A 20,282-nucleotide genomic window follows, 5' to 3' on the forward strand; every position below is an offset into this window, starting at 1 on the left:
AGGATCAGGTTTTATTACTTTCTTGAAATGGATAGAGACTGCAGGATGTTTCCAAGCCCAGTCAGAAAACAGCCCAGCAGATAAACCTCATACAACCCCAACAGTGTTTTTAGATCACAGCTTTTGTACAGATCTGAAAAATTTGACAAACTGTGGTGTTTTGAAATATTTGAAGGTGGCAATTTTGAGAGGCTTCAGTGTCCTTTTCAGTCATTTTGTATATGGTAACAGACTGCTGGCTGAAGCATAGATAGCTATTATCTGAGAAAACTATTCACAAAGCCACATATTTGCAAAACAAAAGAATATTGTTGCACACAAAGACAGAATGCTGTGTCATCTATGACCATAGGCTTGAGCACCACGACCAAATATAAAGCTCTTCTTTCCTCATGAAATCAAGCCTCCAAAGCCTCTCTCTGCTGCAGAGTTCAGCTGACATAATCCTACACTGCACTTCAATTCTCTAACACAGCCTACAGAACTTATTTCCATAACAGCAACACCCCCACTGAAGTGTACTAATGTGTCAAAATCTCAAACCATCAGCTTGCTCAGTAAAAGTGAAAAAGGATAGTTATGACCACAAAAAGTGGGTGTTATCTATTTGGAGAGATCAAAAACCATCAAGTTGGAGCTCAAAAGAAAGCAGCTCATCGCATTTTCATAAGAAGAAAGGCTGCTGTACAAAATGTGCAGTAGGTCACAAGCCCAGAAGACTGCTATGGAAATAGCCTTGGGAGGAGATAATTAAAATGGTGGCACCTGTGGGAAATCCCACATGTTTCAAGTGCAACAGCCCTGCAGAGAGCTCATCTTCATTTAATCAAATTCAACATGAAGGCAGACTCTGTGGACCAAGGTCAAACTTTACCAGTCAGTGCTTCAATAGGCTCTGTTTCACACTGCGGATTTCTGTTTTTTAAACATAAAACATTCAACATAACAGAAGGAGTTTATACGCATCAGCTATGTAACTGCGGCTGTGGGGGAGAAATTGTAAAGGAGGACGACAGTACAACAAAATCATACCAGTCACAAGAAAGGTTGAAATGCAGAAAAACTTTATTGATGCTTTGTGTGCCTAATTCGGATTTTCTCTACGGTATATGAAGCTTTACTGCGCACAGATTCAAATATAGCGTGAGCATTCTGAACAGCAAAAAGCTGGGACACACCTCACACACTCATACGCAGGCACACACAATTACGCCATCCTTATGAGTGTCTGTAAAACATGGAGGCTAAGAGGTGGCACGTCTTACATTTGTCAGGGGTGCAGATATAAGCCAAACAAACAAGAACCTAACAAGGACAATGAACACACAACTGCTCTATGATTGCAGGTCCTAAATTTCAATGAATTCCATACTTTTAACGGCGTAAACGGTCACCTGTTCTTCAAACTACTCATAGTACAGAAAATAAGGCCTCTACTCATTTTCTTTCTTCATGGATGGACTAGCTCCAAACATTGTGGTTTGCATCTTGTTTTTCCTCCATGTGCTTCCAATGGATTCCTGATGTTTTGTATTTTATGTAACCTCAGATGAAGCTGATGAGCTCCCAGCAAAACAGAGCATGCCCACTGTTTTGTCTGCTTAGGGTTACATTACTGTTGACTACACTGTAGCGCTGATAAAAGCCAAAAACTTTTTTTGAGGACAGAGTTCTTGTAAGGCTTCTTATCATTTGATGCCAAAAATAAAACAACAAACTGGCAATAAATAAAAACCAATCCATACATGTCACTGAGAAATAACTGTTCTCAGTTTGCAAGCTCGTTGTCAGTAACATTCTGGAGTCCACATGGACGTGCAAATAAATAAAATAAATGGTGCTGCACTGTCAGTGCAGAACATCTACGAGTTAGGATACAAACCATGAAATTAAAGTACACCGTCAATATTAGAAAACCAATAAACAAGGCACAACAACCAGCTGATTTCTTCACAAAGCGAAGCTTTTCTAAGAAATATTAGCTGTCTTTTGTGGTTATGATAAAGAAGAAATGACACAATAATACAAAAAGGGAATTACAGTTGAATCCCAGTGTTTTGACCGTGAACTAAAGGCTGAACCCGTGTGGGTTTGGATGATTTACAGTATTTTCAACACTTAAGTTTGTTCCAAAAGGGCCAAAAGCCTCAACAGAAAAAGGTTGGAGGCCGTTCCACCCGTCTGTAACAGGATTCTTATCACAACTGGTTTAAAAACAGCTTGAGCAAACTATAACAAAATAAATATATGTGTCAGAACTGTACAATTCAACGGCAAGTCCCTAAAAATATAATCACAGGAAGACCTGATGATTGGGACTGAGCGGTAAAACTGCAGGCTGTGCTTTAGGGAACACTGCAGCTGTAAGAAATTAAGATTTCAGTTCTAGATTTTACACAAGCAGTATTTTGTTCTTGGCTGATTGTTTAACTTAACCTTAAAGAGGTACTCCACTTAGTTATATCATGGCTCAACTTCTTCACTAAACCTTCTATATCTGGTTAACTTTGGATTATCATCAGGGTTACTTATGCTTCTTTCATTGTGCCTTGGAAGTGAGAGGGAGGAACTCAAAATCACCTCATTTCTAAGCTCATTACTTCATGTTGGGTTCTCTATAGTTGTTCCTCAATTGAAAGCTATAAGGTCCCAGTTGCCATCGAATGCAACATCCAGCCACAGGACACACAATACAGCTTTTCTTTGGGTGAACCAATACTGATATGTCAAATAGGTGGAGTACCCCTGTAAATGTTCTTAGCAATAGAAACATCCATGTCAGTAGTAAGATTGTGGAAACTTTGGAAACAGAATCCTGGTCACTGATCAGTTCCAAATGTGCACTTTAGCAATGCAGCGATTTCTTATTTGTGAGAGGCCACTGACTGATGCAGATCACAGATAATATCTGCTCAGACAGTTTTGAGTGCAGAAATGCAGACTATACAGTTTGTCTGCATCTAAATATTACAGACTTTATTCAAAATACCTTTAAGGTAGAATCAGGCACTAGATAATTTGACTGTGACTTTTTTTTACTTCCAAGGGCTACCTACGCTTTATTGACTAGCTAGTCTCCTGATATGTACCTTGAAATTTTCACAGAAATGTAAACATTCAATGATATTGCACTCCAGCAGCTTACTAACATACTGAAGAATGTGTCAGCACACACACTTGTATACTCATAAAGTGCTTGCATGTGACAATATTTCAGCGGGGAATTGTTCGGAAATACTCCCCATCCTTATGTCAAATTTTAGATTCAAGGATTCAGGAGGGGAACACCAAAACAAAATGAAACCGCAGCTTTGCTTGTAAGCCATAAAAGCAAAAAGCATCCAAACGCTGTGTTTTGGTTTAAGTATTAACATCCCAAAAACATCAAACAATCTTCCCATGCTCTCGTGCCTGCAAAGAAAAAAAAAACATACACAACAATTAACAGCTGAAATTCTGACTTCTTTTCTATAATTCCCAATTTATGTAACTCATGCCCACCACTTTTCTATATGAATGACTCAAGTGGGCGGTAAGACATTATGTGTTCCAATGGATGATGAGATGAGGAGGTAATATCTGCACTCCATCAAGCCTCAGAGGTGGTGACTATACTTGGATCAAAGCTGCAGTGCAGATATACTGCATATCTCTCTTCATCCATTTAACTCTTCATCCATTTGCACCTCTACCACCCACCAGGCCATTGGCACATTCCCCACCCTGCTCCCTGCCCCTGGCACTGACCTTGTCACTGCTGGTGGAGTGTGTTGGGTGTGTTTCTCCTGACTCCAGGCTCAGAACAGAAAGGCCGGAGTCTATTAGTTCCTCTATGAGAAGAAAAACATGAGCTCGTTTGCTGTATAAACTATCCAGATGTGCTGTTATTTGAGGATTCTGCATACCTGTGTTTGTGTTGTTGATGTTGCACTTGGCCAGCTCTACTGGCTGGACAGACATCTCGTGTGGAGAGGCACGGGCTTTTTCAGCAGCAGGAGGTGAGCTGGGAGGTGTAGGGGGGTCTTTGCTGTCTTTTTTAGTGTGCTCAGTTTCAGTTGTGAGCTGCTGAGTAACAGAAAGAGTTGAAGGAACACCTTCATTGTCCTGAGAACTATCATTACCAACACTTTCATGAGGCTGCTGTGGGCTCGGCACATCACACTTGTTCTTTTTTGGTGAAGAAGCTTTGAAAGAGCCTCTTGATTCTGAGTCTTGACTAACAGGAGCCTTCTGGATGAGTTCCTCTGAGAAACGTACTTTCTTCTCTGATCCCCGAGGGGACGACGCTTCTGCCTCTCCCTGAGCAGGGGTGTCCTCTCTCAAACTATCAGCTGACACCAGAGTCGCTGGCCCACTCACTTCTTCAGGCGTGCTCAGTGAATCCGGGCTGGGGGACGCCTTTTCTTGTGAATCCTGATCTTTCAGATCCTCTCCGTCAGCTTCTGTGAGGGCGTCGAGTTCCTCAAGGAATTCCTCCAGTGTTGTGTCACAAGTCTACAAGATGAGATCAGAACAACAACCAGGTGTTTTTATCTACAGTTCGACCTCTGTTTACACTCAGTCCAACGCAAGTTTGATCTCTCACCTGTTGATCCTCTTCATCATCATTTGCTTGCCATCTGAAAACAAAACATAATCAGTAACCATGTACGAGTTGTGAGTTGGAAATCAGTTCTTCTTTTACTATTTACAGTGTGCTGTAATATTTTGTCAAACATAGTGATAGAACAGAATGTTGTAGGTCCTCTAGGTCAAGCTATAGTGGTTCATTCTTGTAAACTGTTTCTAACAAAAGTTGGGGCGATGTGAACAAAGTCAAGGAAAACAGAATACAATGATTTACAAATGATTATTTCATTGAAAATAGCGAAGACAGCATGTCGAACGCTGAAAAATGAATATCATGATCACAAAATGTTTCATAAAAGTTGAGAGAGGAGCAACAACAGAAAGAAAAAGCTGTGTAATGCTAAGAAAAAAAACCTCTCAAATATAAAATCGCTGATAATACATGATGCATAATATGACATAGAACATCAAAGCAGGAGCCCATAAATTCTGTCTTGCTAATATTTTTAACCAAGATTCAGATAAGCCCAAATTAAAGTAAAGTGGAAAACTGACCAAAGTATCAAAATTCTTTTGATAAAGCTAACTGTGCTAAAGAGGAGAGGGATCATCCAGTTTGTTTTCAGCATACATGATGGTATGGAAAGGAATTAGTGGTGCACATGGTAGAGTAACTTACATCATATACATGCTTTGGAGAAACATTTGCTGCCATCCGAGCAATATAATTATTTTTTTTTTCAAAGAAGGCCTTGTTTCGTTTCAGGGAAAAAAACAACATAAAAGCACATTCTGAATAACAGCAGCACAAGTCAGTGTGCTCAACTGAACTGCCTGCAGGACAGAACAGTGAGCAGCTGAAACATTTGGCTTGTTGTTAAAACAGCTGAGCAGCTACGGTTCTGTATCAATTAAAAATGGAAAATTTATATTCATAACTGCAACACTTGCTCTCCTCAGTTCCCAAAACACTTACAGAGAGTTGTTAAAACCAGAGGTGATACAAAACACTTACAATTTCAGTGAATGATGTGGTTCAGGCGGGAGAATGAATGCAGTCTTTTTTTATTTACTTCAAAACGGTGTCACGTGTTGTTTGCAAAAGGCATTGTACTGTCAGAGAACATGAAGTTGTACGTTTTTTTTTTAATCCAGCAAACTGAGTTTGGCAAACAGCATTTATCAAAAGTTATTTTCAATTTGCTTCTTAATCACATGCTCACACCCCAATGGAAATCATGAAAGGTGATGGTGAGACCTCTGGGAGCAATTTGGATATTTCCATTTCCGTTTCTGACGAGCGGAAAGGCCGGGCTGTGTTTAAAGGTATTGGCTCAGACCTCCTGAGCTGCAGCAGCCACAGGTGTCAGCTTTTGGCCTGTGCGCTGCCTCTCACCACACTTGACACACCTGAGCTACTCAACCCTCACCTTCTTCCACTCACCGAGAAACAGAGACAGAAAATCACTGAGCGCATTTCACTCTCAGATATAAGTGAATACTGCATAATGCCTCAATTCCAGCTCCATGGTCTAATGACTTTTTAAAAAACTGTGCAATCCTTGTATAACAGCAACTTTTAGAAAGCCCAGCCTGCAGTTCTGTAAACTGACTGCAGTGAGATACAAATGAGGACTTCTGGGTTATTTAATCAGCTGCCACAACTTCTAAATCAAGTCTCATGACATTCAGGGGAATTTGTACACAAGGGCACAGTGAAGGAAAACAAAATGGCCTTCCCACATCCTATTTACGTATGTCATTAGTCATTGCTGTGTTCCTCATGACAATTAATCGAGTTTGTGTTAGGTGAATTAACTTAAATATAGTGTAGATTATGTTCAATTTTCCTGACCTCCTGGCCCTCCCAGTCAGACGATCTTTGCCTTTCGCTTTACTGCCCATCACGAGCACATTTTTAGCTGCCTTGTCTTTGGCCCGCTTCTCGTGACCTGAGACAGAGAATTATGGTATGAAACTTTTTCAACTTTTCTATATGTTACATGCATACTATAAGGGAATAAATTATTATAAATGTAATGTTCAATATACCTCTTGAGTCACTGCCTGCCTTTTGTTGCCCTCTTCTTGCATTTCTTCCCCCTGAAACAATGAAAAGGTTGTTTTATCATCGTATTCTGATGTGAAACGTCTCCCTCCTCATGTTTGGTCACATTCTTACCTCTGTTCGAAGGGCCCCAGTCTCTGTCAGGGAGGGATTTGTCTGAAAACCTACAAGCGGAAACTTAGTTTAGAGAGAAGGAAAAAAGCAATTCATGGTGGGTCTTGGTCATGTTTGAGAATAATTAATCATTTCCAGCTCATCTGCTGCCCATAATCGGGCTTCTTTGACATTTCAGTTAATCACAGAACATTCATCACAGGGCAGAGGCAATAAAAGCTTGTGTTCCACCAGTCACACCCCAACATTTAGCATCCGCTGAAAACTAAACTGTCGAATAAAAAACACATTTCCTCCTGTCTTCTTACTCGGGGGCCTTGTTTAAGCTTCACCAAATAAGGCAAAGCATTCCATCCCTTATCCTGAGCTAAAAATAGCAGCTCCTCCCTTGTCTCTTTACATTTTAATGCTTCCTTAAACAGCACATTAATTTACTCTTTGTACTCCAGCTCGGTTTGTTTGAAATCTAACAAACACTTCAAACAAATGGGGTGAATTTTTTTTCTCCCAGTCAGCTTGGATGCCACTGTATGATCTCACCAAGCGATGGGATGGTAGGTTGGATGATCATGACGTTCTTTATCCATGCTGCTTATTTCAAAACATGACTATGATGACACCAGATTAAGCCTTAGCATCATACAGTAAATACAATTATGCCTGAAAAGCAATGATTTTCTGATGCTGTCATTGTGCAACATCCTGTGCCATGGTGAATATTAATCTTGTGACCACATGGCAGGACATGCTATCCAGATTTTTCAGCGAATCCAACTCAAAAGAGGAATGCTGTTTTTCAATTAGTTGTTTGTTTTTCCTCTTCTCTGAACTGAAAGATGGAAAAAAAATATTGTAATTTCAGACATAATTTCTTAATTTGAAAAAAAAATTATAGACAGGGTGATGAACTAAAGAAGCAAATGATTTCACAGCCAACAAATTAAAGTTATTTTCTAAGAAAAGGGCTTCACAGAAAAAGTTAATCTACTTTGGAGAGTTTGTGGGAAAATTACTTCTCATTCGATTTGTTACCTCAGTAAACATTTCCACAGTTTCCAAAAGGGTTTACAGATTCAGTCTAGTTTCAAGTCATCTTTAAAATTGCATGGTTCATTTTGTAAATTTATGTGCAAGTTATGGTAAAACAGAAAGTAAAGCAGGGTGTGTCTTGTTAAATCGCATTGAACGCGCTTTGTGTCCTTCCCTCCTTGTTTTGAAAAAAACAAGACAGTGAGAAAGAAAATCCATGCTCCAGCCTCCAAAACATGTCCACAAATCAAAAGGAAACATCTCTGTGGATTTGTGGCTTTAACCATCTTCTCTACAGTTTATCTAATAAGAATGTTTGTGCCAAATTTGAAGGAATTCCCTTGATGCATTCCTGAGACATTCTCAAGAAGGGGACGATATGACGACATAGTGATCTTTGATTACTAAAATCTAATCAGTTTATTCTTGAGATCAAATGAATACTTCTGTCATATTTGAAGAAATTTCTACAGCGCCTTCATTTGCTTGTGAAAACAGACCAGGCAGTCACACATATACACAGATGAGCTAGTGCAGCAGTACACCAACTCTTCCAACTAGCACATCTAAAGGTTACTTAATACCTTTTACCAACATGGAACAAATTACAGTGTGGTTTGCTCACCTAATCTATTCAAATCTGGAACAACAAAAGAAAAAAGAAATCGAGACTGATAGATGGGCAGCAAAGTCATGAAAACTGACAGCATCACTGGGGATGTCATGTGGTACATGTAGGATAACAAGGACATTTGTTGCTTCCTTCAAAAAAATTGTTCCATTCAAAACTAATGAAAATGCAAAGTGGTTGGAATTCCCTTCAAAAAACAGAGCTCATTTGTATGGATGTTACTTATCATTTGTTTAATTCTTTTAAAAAAAAAAGCATTTAAAAACATATTTTTCCTCTCATAAAATGTTAGTTCCAGCACACAACTTTGCATCAGCAAATTTGACATTTCTGTTTCTGTATAGATGAAGCAAACAAGAATGTAAAAGTGAAAGGACACATGATATTAAGATGAAGGAGAAAATCTGCATTCTGGGATGCAATTAAATCTGCTGAGCCAATAGTTGCCAATTACAACAAAGAAATGAAGAAGCCTGAAACACTGGTGACAGTTCTAAAACATTTGCACATCAAATGTCTTAGGGAGGCTGAGTTTTAAGAAGTCTTACATGTTTTCAGTTTTGTCCATGTCCCACGCCCGTCTCCATTGGCCCTTTGCATTTTTATGACGCGCCACCCTCTCCTTGTCAATCTGCTCTCGCTCTTTCTTCCACCGCAGATACTCTTCCTGCTCCTCCTTTGATGTGGGGATGTTGAGGTCTGTGCTGGCCTGCGGGTTCTCAGGATCCTACGTGGACACAAAACACTTGTGTTTCAATGCAAAAAACAGCAGCACTTTTAAAACTGGCCTCAGTCTGTTGTGTTATCTGAAGAATCAGTGCAGGGGGAAGGCTCACATTTAAGCATGGGTGGCCATAAGAACAAATTCTCAGTGTAAAAAAGATGCAGGGCAATCTGTAGACAAATGGGATTCAACAGAGGAGACAAAAATACACATTTTTGAAGGGATTTTCATACACTCTGAAAACCTCTTTGTGCAAAGATGATTGCTAAATAGGGAGATCTGACGCAGGCTCTTCAACACATCAAAAGAGACAGAGGATGTGTGATGAAACCTCAGAGAGAATCAGGACTACAAACAGCTCTGTTCATGGGAAAAATCATGTATTATACCAGCACTCTCTCAGAAAAAGCATTTGTCAGCAAGACTTCAAGAAGAATATGTAAGAAGCAAAAAAAAAAAGGAAATAAAAAGATGAAAAAGCTAAATGCCGCTGAACAGGAGCAATGAAAACAGTGAAACAAAGAAACACAACACAGTACTGCTGAGACTGTTGTGTTTTCTGCTCCACTTGGTAATATGGACCAATCACAGTTAAGTAAACATGTTGCCTTCCTGCATACAGTTATTGAACAGCAGAGCATCTGTGCTCATCCCTCTGTTTACCATTTCCTCTCAACCTCACTCTTCTGTGGCCCTTAGAGGATGTCCGGGGCCACACGGGAAGTCAGTCATGCATGTTCCAACAGGCTGACTCTTGCTGCCACCCTAGCCGCTAATTAGAGTTTTTCAATTTCTCAGCTGTATGGGGCCTTGCTTGGAAGTTGCCAGGCAGGTAGGGTGGACATTACAAAAACTGGCCAGCACTGAGATCTTCCTCATATCCTACATAGTTGAAACTCAAGAAGCTGCACTGCTGTATTTGTATTTTTGCAAAGAAAAAATGTGAACAAAATCACAGGTCCTCTTAGTTTCATCCCTTACACAACATCTCAAAAAAGAAAAAATAATAATAATGATAATGATTCGGCCCAGACTGCAGAGCAGCAAGGTACAGAGAGCCCGAGGAAGCATGAACAGCATCACTTGTCATGTGGCTTATGTACTGAGCCTTTGAAGCCCATCCTCCCTGCCTCCCCAGTCAGCCTGTTTATCACACAGCTGATGAATGAGACAGCTCTGAGCTACTCCACCGACGGTAACACACGAGCCGGCAGGAGGCAGATGGGGACAAGCACTAGAAAGAGGAGTGTGCCTGGCAGCATACCGTGGCTGTGATGAGGGTAGTGTGCAAATGTGCATTTGCATCTCTGTCATATAGGTTGTCTCAAATCTCAGACGGTTGGTGTTTTAGAAACGAAGTGACAAAATGTGTTTTTGAATGCTTATGCCTCTGTGTGCATCTGTGTTGGCAGCTGAGTCATTATTTTACCTGGTACTGTTCTGACGCCTTGTGTTGCTCCTCTGCGTGCTTCTGCCCTTGTTTAGTCTCCTCCTGTCAGGGAGCACAGACGAGAAGATAAAAAGATGAACATAACAACAATAAGGGTGACACAGCAACTTGTTGGCAGCCTGTTTAACATTGTTGTGAAAAGTCACAGCTGCTGCCATAAAGAGTAAAAGAAAATCAAGGGAAGGCACTGTCTCACGTCTTTGGAGAGATTAAGAGGTCTACACTGCCACCAAGTGGTATAAAAGTGTGAGAGCCATAACTGAATTCTTGTGCCTCAGTTTTAGCTGTTCTGTTTGCAAAGAGGTCATCGGAGTAGACTGTAGTTTTTAGAAAATTGAACTTGGAAACAACCTGGTGGTTAGGAAAACAAATGCACCCAACTGCAGCATCAGAATTGGCATGTTTTGGCTACAAACCTCCAATGAACATAGTGGATGATTCATGCCATCAATGACAACAACAGAGATGTTGAGAGGGAAAAGTCAATAAGCACCAGATAGAATGGTTTATATCGACTCGTACACCCACATCCAGATGCAGTCGAGAACATACGAAAACTCAAAAAGACCTCTGATCACCTTTCTTTCTCGTCTCCTCACACTCTTTCCTCCTCTCCCTCTCTGACTCTTTCCTGGAACCCTGCCAGGCCCGACTCTTTTGCAGGATAATGAGCCTTTTCAGAGTGAGAAGGCAGTTGAATGTTAATTAGATCAAATCAGCCCTTTCAGGGTGCTGGGAATGAGGAAACAATTGTGCCAGAGGAGTGAAGGCCACTTAAAGTTTCAGAGAAGAGAAATTAAGGCTGAGGGTTGCCAGGAGTTCCTCTCACTCCCTTCACATTTCCTCTCTCCTCGCTCATGAGCGTGAACAGACAGTCATGTCATGAGATACTTCCAGGCCTTTCAATCTGCCTGGGACACTGCCATGTAACCACACCCCTCTCACAAAGCCATTAGTTATTTCCAGGGTGTCTCTCCCAGACACATTCATTAGAAAAAAATATTTCAGGGACAGAGTAAAACCATAGATATAAACTTTATCATGGCTCTTTCAACACAAATATTTTTCTACTCTTAACAGATAGCTCCATCTCATGCAATGTAAAATATACTAGTTATGTAAACAGCAACCATGTGGAGAGAAGGCCTCTGTTAACTGCCAGATGATTGGTGTGCTGGAGTGCTGGCTACTGTTCAAGTGCTGATTCAGTCCACATGACAAATAAAGGGGGACTGACCTAGCAGGCCAGAAATAAAGGCAACAGAACAGTGTGTTCAGCCTGTAGATGTAGTGCACATTAACTCAGAAAGCCCAGCGAGCAGCCCTCTGTGTATCAGCCAATCAGAGGAACACATACATATTTAGACTGAGCCTCAGCCCTGCTTTTGTGTCTAATACCCCTCCAAACCCGAGTGTGTCTGTGTTTACAGTGGTGAGGGTCAGCTGTCTGTGCGGCAGCTTACTGATTGAGTTTGTGTGCGTGTGTGTGTGTGTGTCACTAAATGTGAGCGTCAGGCTTCAGATTGAGGCAGAGCAGCTGTTCCAGAGTTTCTGCATACCCAGGGGGGGGCCTGAGGTCAGCGACAGCGTGGCATTTAACAGCCCAGTCATGGTACTGCATGTGCACATATGTTTGTTAAAAGGGGGATCTTAAGCAAACCGCAACTACAGGTGTATTAATGAGGGCTGTATTCTTTTTAGAAGAAGTTCTGCTTTCGGGTATATTTATAAAATTATAAAACTAACCAGCATGCACAGGTGCAGAAACGGAGTGCAGCCTTCAGTAACAGACCTGAACTTAACACCACAAACTGAAGAATTTTCTTATATGTCTCAAGTCAGGCTGTCATTGCAATATTCAGCAAGGATTTTGGATATCTCATGTTATAATATCCGCAGCCCTGTTATAAATATACATAGATATATCAAAAGACCTTTAGTTGAGCTCTATCTATCTATAGAAAGCTTATTTATTAGTATTTGCTTATGCATCGCATGTCAGCTCGCCTTGTACACCTGGGCTTGCTTATCAATCACAGCTTGTCCTTGAGTACAGTGGCCTGTACTGTATATATTTCACAAAATTACATTTCAGAAAACACATTTCACACAGAGCAGAAAACAGAAAAAACACAGACCCATATTTGACTAAACAAAACAAAGCACTACAGACAACGCAGCAAGAAAAAAAAAAGAGGAAACAGCATTTCAAAAAACAACATTTCACAAACATGATGTAAAATCTGTGTGCCATGTCAAATGTAATTCTGTTTTTTATGCTGTGTTTTCTTAAATGTTTGGTTTTTCTCCTGAATTTTGTGTTGTTCTGGTTTTCTCATTGTGTTTCGAACCTCAAGACCAATGTATTAAATCCACGAAGAAAATAAATATCAAACAGATCTGAGTGAGATTACGATAAAAACAAAAACCTAAAAGCCTGGTTCTACAGAGCATGCACCCAACAAACTGCTCTATTAGCAGTGCCTCCTTTCTTAATCCCACAGCAGTAAGTCACAGCCTCAGTCCACCTCCTGTCCACACTCCATTGTGCTCCGTCACTGGAGGGGAAGGGGCAGGCTGACATGTCTGACATCTATGTAAAACACATGGGTGCAGCACGAGAGGATAAACAAAGACGGGGTGTGGGAGCGGAGGCAGACAGCAGGGAGCATGCGTTCATGGTCACTGGAGTGTTCAATGTGTCTGAATCAGACCTGTGGTGCTGCTGCGTCTCTCCTGGTTATGTGAGATGGCTGCTTCCCTCTCCCAGCTGACTCCACACGCCTCGCCTGTCCGTCATTCGTAGGGCTCTTGACGTCTGCGGGGCCCGGTCTCTTCTCTGGTTTCTCACTCACCACCCTCTTACCCTGGACAGTCAATGACTCAAATTAGAGGATCACACATGTTGTAATGTCCATTGTAATAATGCACTGCTGTTCCTTAAGTCTTGCTAAACAATAATTTACTCATTTGTAATACCATATGTTAATACAAGAAGAAATTGGATTTGATTAATATTCTTTCCTGTCTCCACAGAAACAGACCGTTTCGAGCAAGGTTATTATTATTATTTTGTTTTTTTTAGGATTTCTCTTTACAACTCTTAGTCTGATTTCTGCCGAAGTCAGTGTTTTCACTGATGTTTCCCCCACAGAATAAACTAAAAATCATTTCGGTGATCCTCTGACATTTGCTTTAGCACCATCATCATGTCAAAACTTGTATATGTCTCATGTAAAACAAATAACAATATGTCAACAGGCAGAACATGATTAATATAAGTGCTAAACAGATACATGCTGATGTATTCAGCTTGCTTTAATACTCTGTAAATCATTATTGTTTCCACTTTTAATTTAGATGTAACTTATTGCATTTTCAGTGCAAGTATTGGGTTGCTTATAGATCTGCTGTATGTCCAGGCCTGTCACAATTATTTGAGATAATTCCAGCTAATGCGCATAATTGTTTCCCTTCACTCTTACATAAACAGGTGGATTAAGCTAACAAACATAACTATTTACACATTGTTTTCCAGTTAAGAGGTGGGACTTTAAGGGTGCCATCTTGTTGCACGTGCTTCTTCAGTATTGGCACGTGAGTGGCGAATTAGCACTGCAATCTGTTTATCACAAAGTGGCAAATTTCTAACATTCAACTGATCACATTTTGGTGATCGATTCTGAAAGTAGTTTAACGGTTCAAGTTGCAAAGCCAAACATGGATGGATGGATGGAGATTCAAAGTTTAAGTAAGGCATAAAAAGAACAGTTAATTATTCACAATAGTTTTTATGTTAGTTATTGGTCAGCTAAACTTTCATGATCTTGACAGCGTAAATTATGTCTAAATGTAAGGAAGTTTGCCATTACACCTGTTTTCATCTTAAATGTTCTGTGCAATGACATCTAGTGGAGAAATTTCAGATTGTAATCAACTGAAAAGCACCCATTGCACCCTCAACTTCCAAGTGTTAAGAGGCCTGTTATACAGCCAGTGATTGGTTTGTCCCCTTTTAAACCAGTGTAGAAACTTGGCAACATAATGCAATACAAGGTGGGGATGTAATTAATTTATTCTAAGCTAATCTAACATGATTTAACACTAACAAAAACACAGCTTTTGATAGTTATAGCATTTCTACCAATAGAAATACACTGGAGTTTTAGTAAGCTCTCTGTGTAATGAGGTAAAACATCGCTGTGTAAAACATATTTGTACTGATATAAATACAATTACACAATTTCAGTTCAACATCCTCAAATTTTGTCACACACTTTTTCAAGTTGGTATGTTGATGCATGAGCTCATAACAAGGTTATTATAACTAACTGAAAGTGAACTGATGAACATTTTAGTTTGCTAATATAAAAAATGCTCACAAAAGGAACTGTCTGTATGGAAATCTGCCTCCATTATCTAACAGGGTGACCCTATAGACTCAAAACACTGGATTTAAATCTCTAAGTTGTCTGTTCTTGCTGATGTTTTGCAATATTTTGAAAGACTTTGGACAATGCTAAAAAGCTGAAAGACTTTGTCTCTTCAAATAATATATCAGACTATCAGTCATGCTTTAGAAAAGAGCACATTACAACTTCACAAGCCATAAAAACAATGATTATACAACAAGCAACTCTGTGCAGCCTTTTTTTCCCCAATCAAGGCCTTTGAAATTGTAGATCATACGTTACAAAAGCAAAGACTTGTGATTGTAGACTGTCGGAATTTACTGTGAGATGAGTTGAAAATGATCTGTTTTTGCAGATCTCATTGTGCGCAGGTGAAAGGTGTTACTTCTACCTTAGTGTAGTACGGTGTTCCTCCGCTAGTGGTCCTGGGACACAGGCTTTTCATTTTATATAAAATCAATTTTGATTTAAAAAAAATGATCAAATGCCAAATTACACTTAAATGCAGATGGTGGGTTATATATAACTCCAAGTCACCACCTAATCAAGCTCTCTGCCAAATAGTACAAGTTTTAAATACTTTCCAGTGCACTTTGAGCAATTTCAAACGTGTTCTGAATGCCAGCTTATCAAAACTCATGTGCTGTGCATTATGCTGTGCTGTGTTGTAATACCCCTCCTAAACTTCTTAAATCCTCTTCCTGACAAATATCCAACACATTACAAAAACAAAGCTAGCTAAATATTCAATTCTAAAAAGGATAATAACAAAAACTAAACTGAGAATAAAACCTAAAAAACACAAACCTGCAATAACTCAGAGAACAAAGAGTGTCATGTATAGAGTCGTTAAAAGTGCTGAAGCTTTGTTTTAACAAAAATCGAATGGTTAAACTTAGGAATATAAAGATAAATGATAAATTGCTTTGTGCTATTTTTCCCTTATTTACAGTAAAACTGCATTTACCTTTTTGCCAGCCATGGTGACTGTTAGCTGTTTCCTGTGGCCTCGCCCAGCACCCTGCGCTGGCCCATCTCCCCCTCTGTCAGGCCCAGCCTCCTGTTGTCCTTTCCCAGCTGGTGCCCCACTGCTGAATGGCTTTGTCACCACCACACGACCGTCCTGCCCCCAACAAAGCACAGAACAGGGTATGAAATATTTATATAGCTGGCAGCTTAACTGTCCTGAATAAGAGACCGTGATTGCAGTAACACTTGTCATGTCTTACACCACCTTGTAAACTCACATTTGTGGACTTGCTGATGGTGATGGTGAGATCGTCGGCTTTGCCCTTCCGGCTCTGCAGCGCCATTCCTTCCTCTTCTGCCCGTTTCCTGTCCTCCTCCACCTCCTAAATGCAAACACAAAACTCATCACGAAATCTGTAAGAGCTGCACACTCTGGAAAGCATGTCGGCCTGCAGAACCCTGTCCTCACCTTGTACCTCTTCATTAGTGCTTCATTCTTCCTGCGGAGAGCCTCAATCTTCTTGTCCAGCTCCAGATCCCGCTCATGATCCCTCTTGGGCATCATGTCACTGTCTGTCTGGGAGACACATCAGATCCGTTGTCATGAAAAATGTATAAACTCCATTTAAAATGAGTCAAATCTAAAGTGGGTAATTTGACCGTGTTGAGTCAGCAGTTTTGTATTTACTTTGTTTTAGTCTGACGATCTCAAGAAAATGTTCAAAATCAATGAATGAACCTTCTATTTGTTCAAGAAAAAAACTCAAAACTCAAAATTTGCCCACAGAAAACAGTTGAAAACAAGGGCGATTTTGATCAAAATCAGAAAACGAGAAAATTATATAAATAATTAAAAGCAATCAGACATTTTATGCCAGCTTTTCAGTGAACAGTGAGTAGTAATCGCTATCTTGGCCCTCTATTTCTCTATTTCTCTAACCCTAACCCAGAAAACAAGTCTTAATTAAAGCATTACAACAAGCCTTAATATGGTCTCTTCACCAAGAGAAAAGAAACCCAGACGGAAAGGTGAAATCATGCCTCCCCATCATGTGTATTTCAATAACACACAACTCATCCTCACAGCCAACACAGATGGAGCATTCATTACGAAGCTCAGTTACACATATGCAGAGCATCCTAAACATCCCAGTGCAGTCACACCACATGAGGCTAAAAACCTCCACGCACACTCACGGATCAGCAGCTAGCTGCGCGTTAATGCTTCCTCACAAGAGAACCCCACTTCAACACAATACTGCTACAACATGTGAGGTGCTGCTGAGATGAGAATCAGTAAGATATGCAGCAAAGCATCAAGCATCTGAAACACAGTGATCTCATTTCCTCTAGCTTGCTGTAATTCAATGTTCCCAATCTGCTTTGTGCAGAGTGAGGAAAGCGTGGCTCATCTCCAGCCGTCCAGCCTTAAAGGGCGCATTTCTCTGACGGCTGGGCAAAGAGGAAGTGCTCTCTGCAGCAGGAGGGTTAGGAGAGCGTGTCGCCCCCTTTAAAGCACACAATTTCTGGAGGTCTGGATCAGGTGCATGTGTCATCAAAGTGTGACAAGATACAGTTACGCTAAAAGTTTTCAGACAGTTATTTTTCCACATTTTATTGTGTTCCTGTTGATGTTTTTCTTTATCAATAAACACACGAATCTCCACAATGACAAATCAAGACAAAACAGTTTTATCTATTTATTTTTCACTGCCATTTTTTAAAGGGCTGAAAAATCCTATTAGACAATGTGAAGCTGACCAACACATTTAATGAGTTTTATTATCCTAACACATCTATGTCATCATTAAAGCGACTGATAAAACCTACAATATATGACTACATACAATAAACACATTGTTTAATTAATTTGGGAGTATCAAAATTAATTTACTTTCATGAATTTCAGATTTCATGCTGTGTGGAACTCCTGTCTAAGCATGCAATACATTGTGACATTTCTTCACATTCTCTTTTCCATACATTTTCATAGCCTTCTTCATAGCAGCCTTTGGTAAAGCAACCTTTGGGAGCAAGTCTTCTCCTAAATAAAGATACAAGAGTGGCACATCTTTCTTTTAGAAGTTTTCCCCTTTCTTTTTCACCAATACATTCAAATGGTACCGGTATAAAGCCATCACCAGCTCTCTCTAGAGATACTCTGCTGACTTATGGTCCAAACTCTGGTTGGATCACTTTACCACTACGGCAGCATTTTCTAAAACCACTTCTGTATGGGTTAGGGTTCTTGGCGTATGCTTCAGATCACTGTCTTGTTTAAAGGTAAGGCTGAGATCCGAGCCACTCTGAACCAACTCATTCTGGTTTTCTCTACACTTTACTGCATTCATCTTTACGTCTATCTTGACTGACTCCCAGTACAATAGAAAAAACACCCCCAATCAATGATGATGCCATTACCATGTTTTACTATAAAGGTGGCATTAATGAGGTGATGCTCGATGCCCGGCTTCCTCCACACGCACTTTGGAATCGAGTCAAAATAGTTCCATCTTTGTTTCAGAGGAATTTGTTTATCATGGTCTGAGAGTAATTCTGGAGCCTTTTAGTAAACTCCCAGCAGGCTGTCATGCGCCTTTTGGTGATGAATGGCCTTTTAAGTGTAGCATTTCACTGAGATTTATGGCAGAGAGTGACGTGATACAGAAAACTGTAGCAACACTTTGAAAATATGTGTTTGTAAAAGCCTCATTCCTAGGTTACTGTTCTCTGATTGAAAGAAGCACTGTTTTTCCTCACGTCTTCAGGAAGATTCAAGAGTGAAAATACACTAATAAATGAGAGTCATTGTCAAAAAAGGAGCTCTCAATTCAAACAGTTAAACCACGTGTTTCACACTTTGAATCTGCATCATCTGTTATCGTTCACAGCTAAGAAGAAGTGTCAATATCACAGCAAAATACAAAAATAGCCAATTCTGCTTGTCTCAACAGAGGAAAAACCTAATTCATGTTGAAGCGTTGCAGTTTCTGCACTCTGTATCAGTTGTTCTTATAGGTCTAGACAGAGAAATGAAGTAGATGTGCCAAAAATGAGTCAGTCATCCTCTACTGTTGCCCCAGTGACGACACAAGAGTCAAGGTTGCTTCTATTCGATATTACTAGAACAGAATGATGACTCACTGCTAACGAGCGCACAATAGCCATCACCGTGTTTTTCATCCCTGCTGTTGTAACACCTGCAAAGAATGGCTGCCACTGAGATGTTTGACATCCTACAATCAGAGAAACCAAGAACCACATCTCCCGAATTCGGCTGGGTCAAACCTGAGCATGAGAAAAGTTTAGACTCACTCAGAGAGGCGGCAGGCTGGAAAGTGGTTACCTCACAGCTTCTAGTTGTCAGGGTATCCAAACACAACAGACCATGAGGACATACCACCAAGAATAGGCGCAAAGGAGAGACACGCAGTGAGTCCAGTTGCGGAGGCTGAAGTGACCGGCGGCCTCCACCGACCAAAGCTGGGGGATTCTGTGTGGGGATGGCAAATCTGCGGGTTCTTGTGGTCGGTTCTCTAACACAGTGCAGCAGTACGGCTAACATGTGCACACAATCAAAGAACACAGAGACGTTGTGGGTCTGCCAGCGGACGGATGGCGCCCATGCCCGGACAGGCGGGCAAATGAGGGAGGAAGGGGCCTGCAGAGAGAAAGCTGCCAAGGTTTTTCTCCCTACCCAGCGTTCCTGCCTCCTACAGGAGCCACAACAGGGGAGAGAAAGAGCCAACAGTGAAACGCTGCATGTAGCCACAGCTAAATCTGCGACAGAGCAGAGGAGGGAAGAGGGGGAACCTAACACCAGAGACAGGAGAAAGAGAAAGAAGGCACTTACGGGTCTTTCCATGTCAGCGGTGAGAGCTGGGCTGGGTCCAGGCACAAGGCAGCCGAGGCGGCAGAGAGGGCTGCCTGGAGTCGACAATCATGCCTCGATTACAATGAGCCAAGTTGGGCAAGCAGCCAAAGCGTCTAACAAATGCACAGAGCTCCCCTTTTAACAGATTTCACAGCGCCCTCCCGTTTGTCCTCCCTCTCTCTGACTCTCCAAACCTCCCACCCTCCTGCTTGTGTGCTCTGTCGCTCCCACTCTCCCAACTATAAAGCACTTGCTCCTTCGCCTCTGCACTTATCCCAAAGCATGATGGCTAAATTCTGTTATTCTCCCCACACATGTGCACCACTGACACAATAAAAGACAAACAAAAACACATATTTTCTACATGTCTACATGTGATCAAACTGCAAATCTGCTCTATTACCCCTTTACTTAGTCTTATCATGCTTAAAACCGAGATTGA

At 40.8% G+C, this 20,282-nt stretch overlaps 1 protein-coding gene across 3 annotated transcripts; it reads right to left on the reverse strand.

Moving 5' to 3' along the window:
• Positions 1 to 1,047: 1,047 nt before the first annotated feature.
• On the reverse strand, positions 1,048 to 20,061 carry ccdc9b (coiled-coil domain containing 9B). 3 transcript variants are annotated; one of them, XM_075447974.1, is made up of 15 exons: positions 19,820 to 20,061; positions 19,282 to 19,679; positions 16,436 to 16,543; positions 16,245 to 16,349; positions 15,965 to 16,120; positions 13,300 to 13,452; positions 10,565 to 10,627; positions 8,960 to 9,138; positions 6,752 to 6,801; positions 6,622 to 6,672; positions 6,425 to 6,521; positions 4,586 to 4,619; positions 3,906 to 4,494; positions 3,748 to 3,830; positions 1,048 to 3,411 (listed from the first exon to the last, which is right to left on the reverse strand). In XM_075447974.1, exons 3-15 carry the CDS (start codon positions 16,529 to 16,531, stop codon positions 3,385 to 3,387), a joined length of 1,683 nt encoding a protein of 560 aa, XP_075304089.1. In that variant the 5' UTR covers positions 16,532 to 16,543; positions 19,282 to 19,679; positions 19,820 to 20,061; the 3' UTR covers positions 1,048 to 3,384. The 3 variants fall into 3 exon arrangements, with proteins under 3 accessions (XP_075304089.1, XP_075304090.1, XP_075304088.1); XM_075447975.1 differs by lacking the exon at positions 19,282 to 19,679 and having other exon boundaries at positions 16,436 to 16,539; XM_075447973.1 differs by lacking the exon at positions 19,282 to 19,679.
• Between the last annotated feature and the right edge of the window lie 221 nt (positions 20,062 to 20,282).

Source organism: Odontesthes bonariensis, chromosome 17, assembly GCF_027942865.1.
Source record: "Odontesthes bonariensis isolate fOdoBon6 chromosome 17, fOdoBon6.hap1, whole genome shotgun sequence".
NCBI lineage: Eukaryota > Metazoa > Chordata > Actinopteri > Atheriniformes > Atherinopsidae > Odontesthes > Odontesthes bonariensis.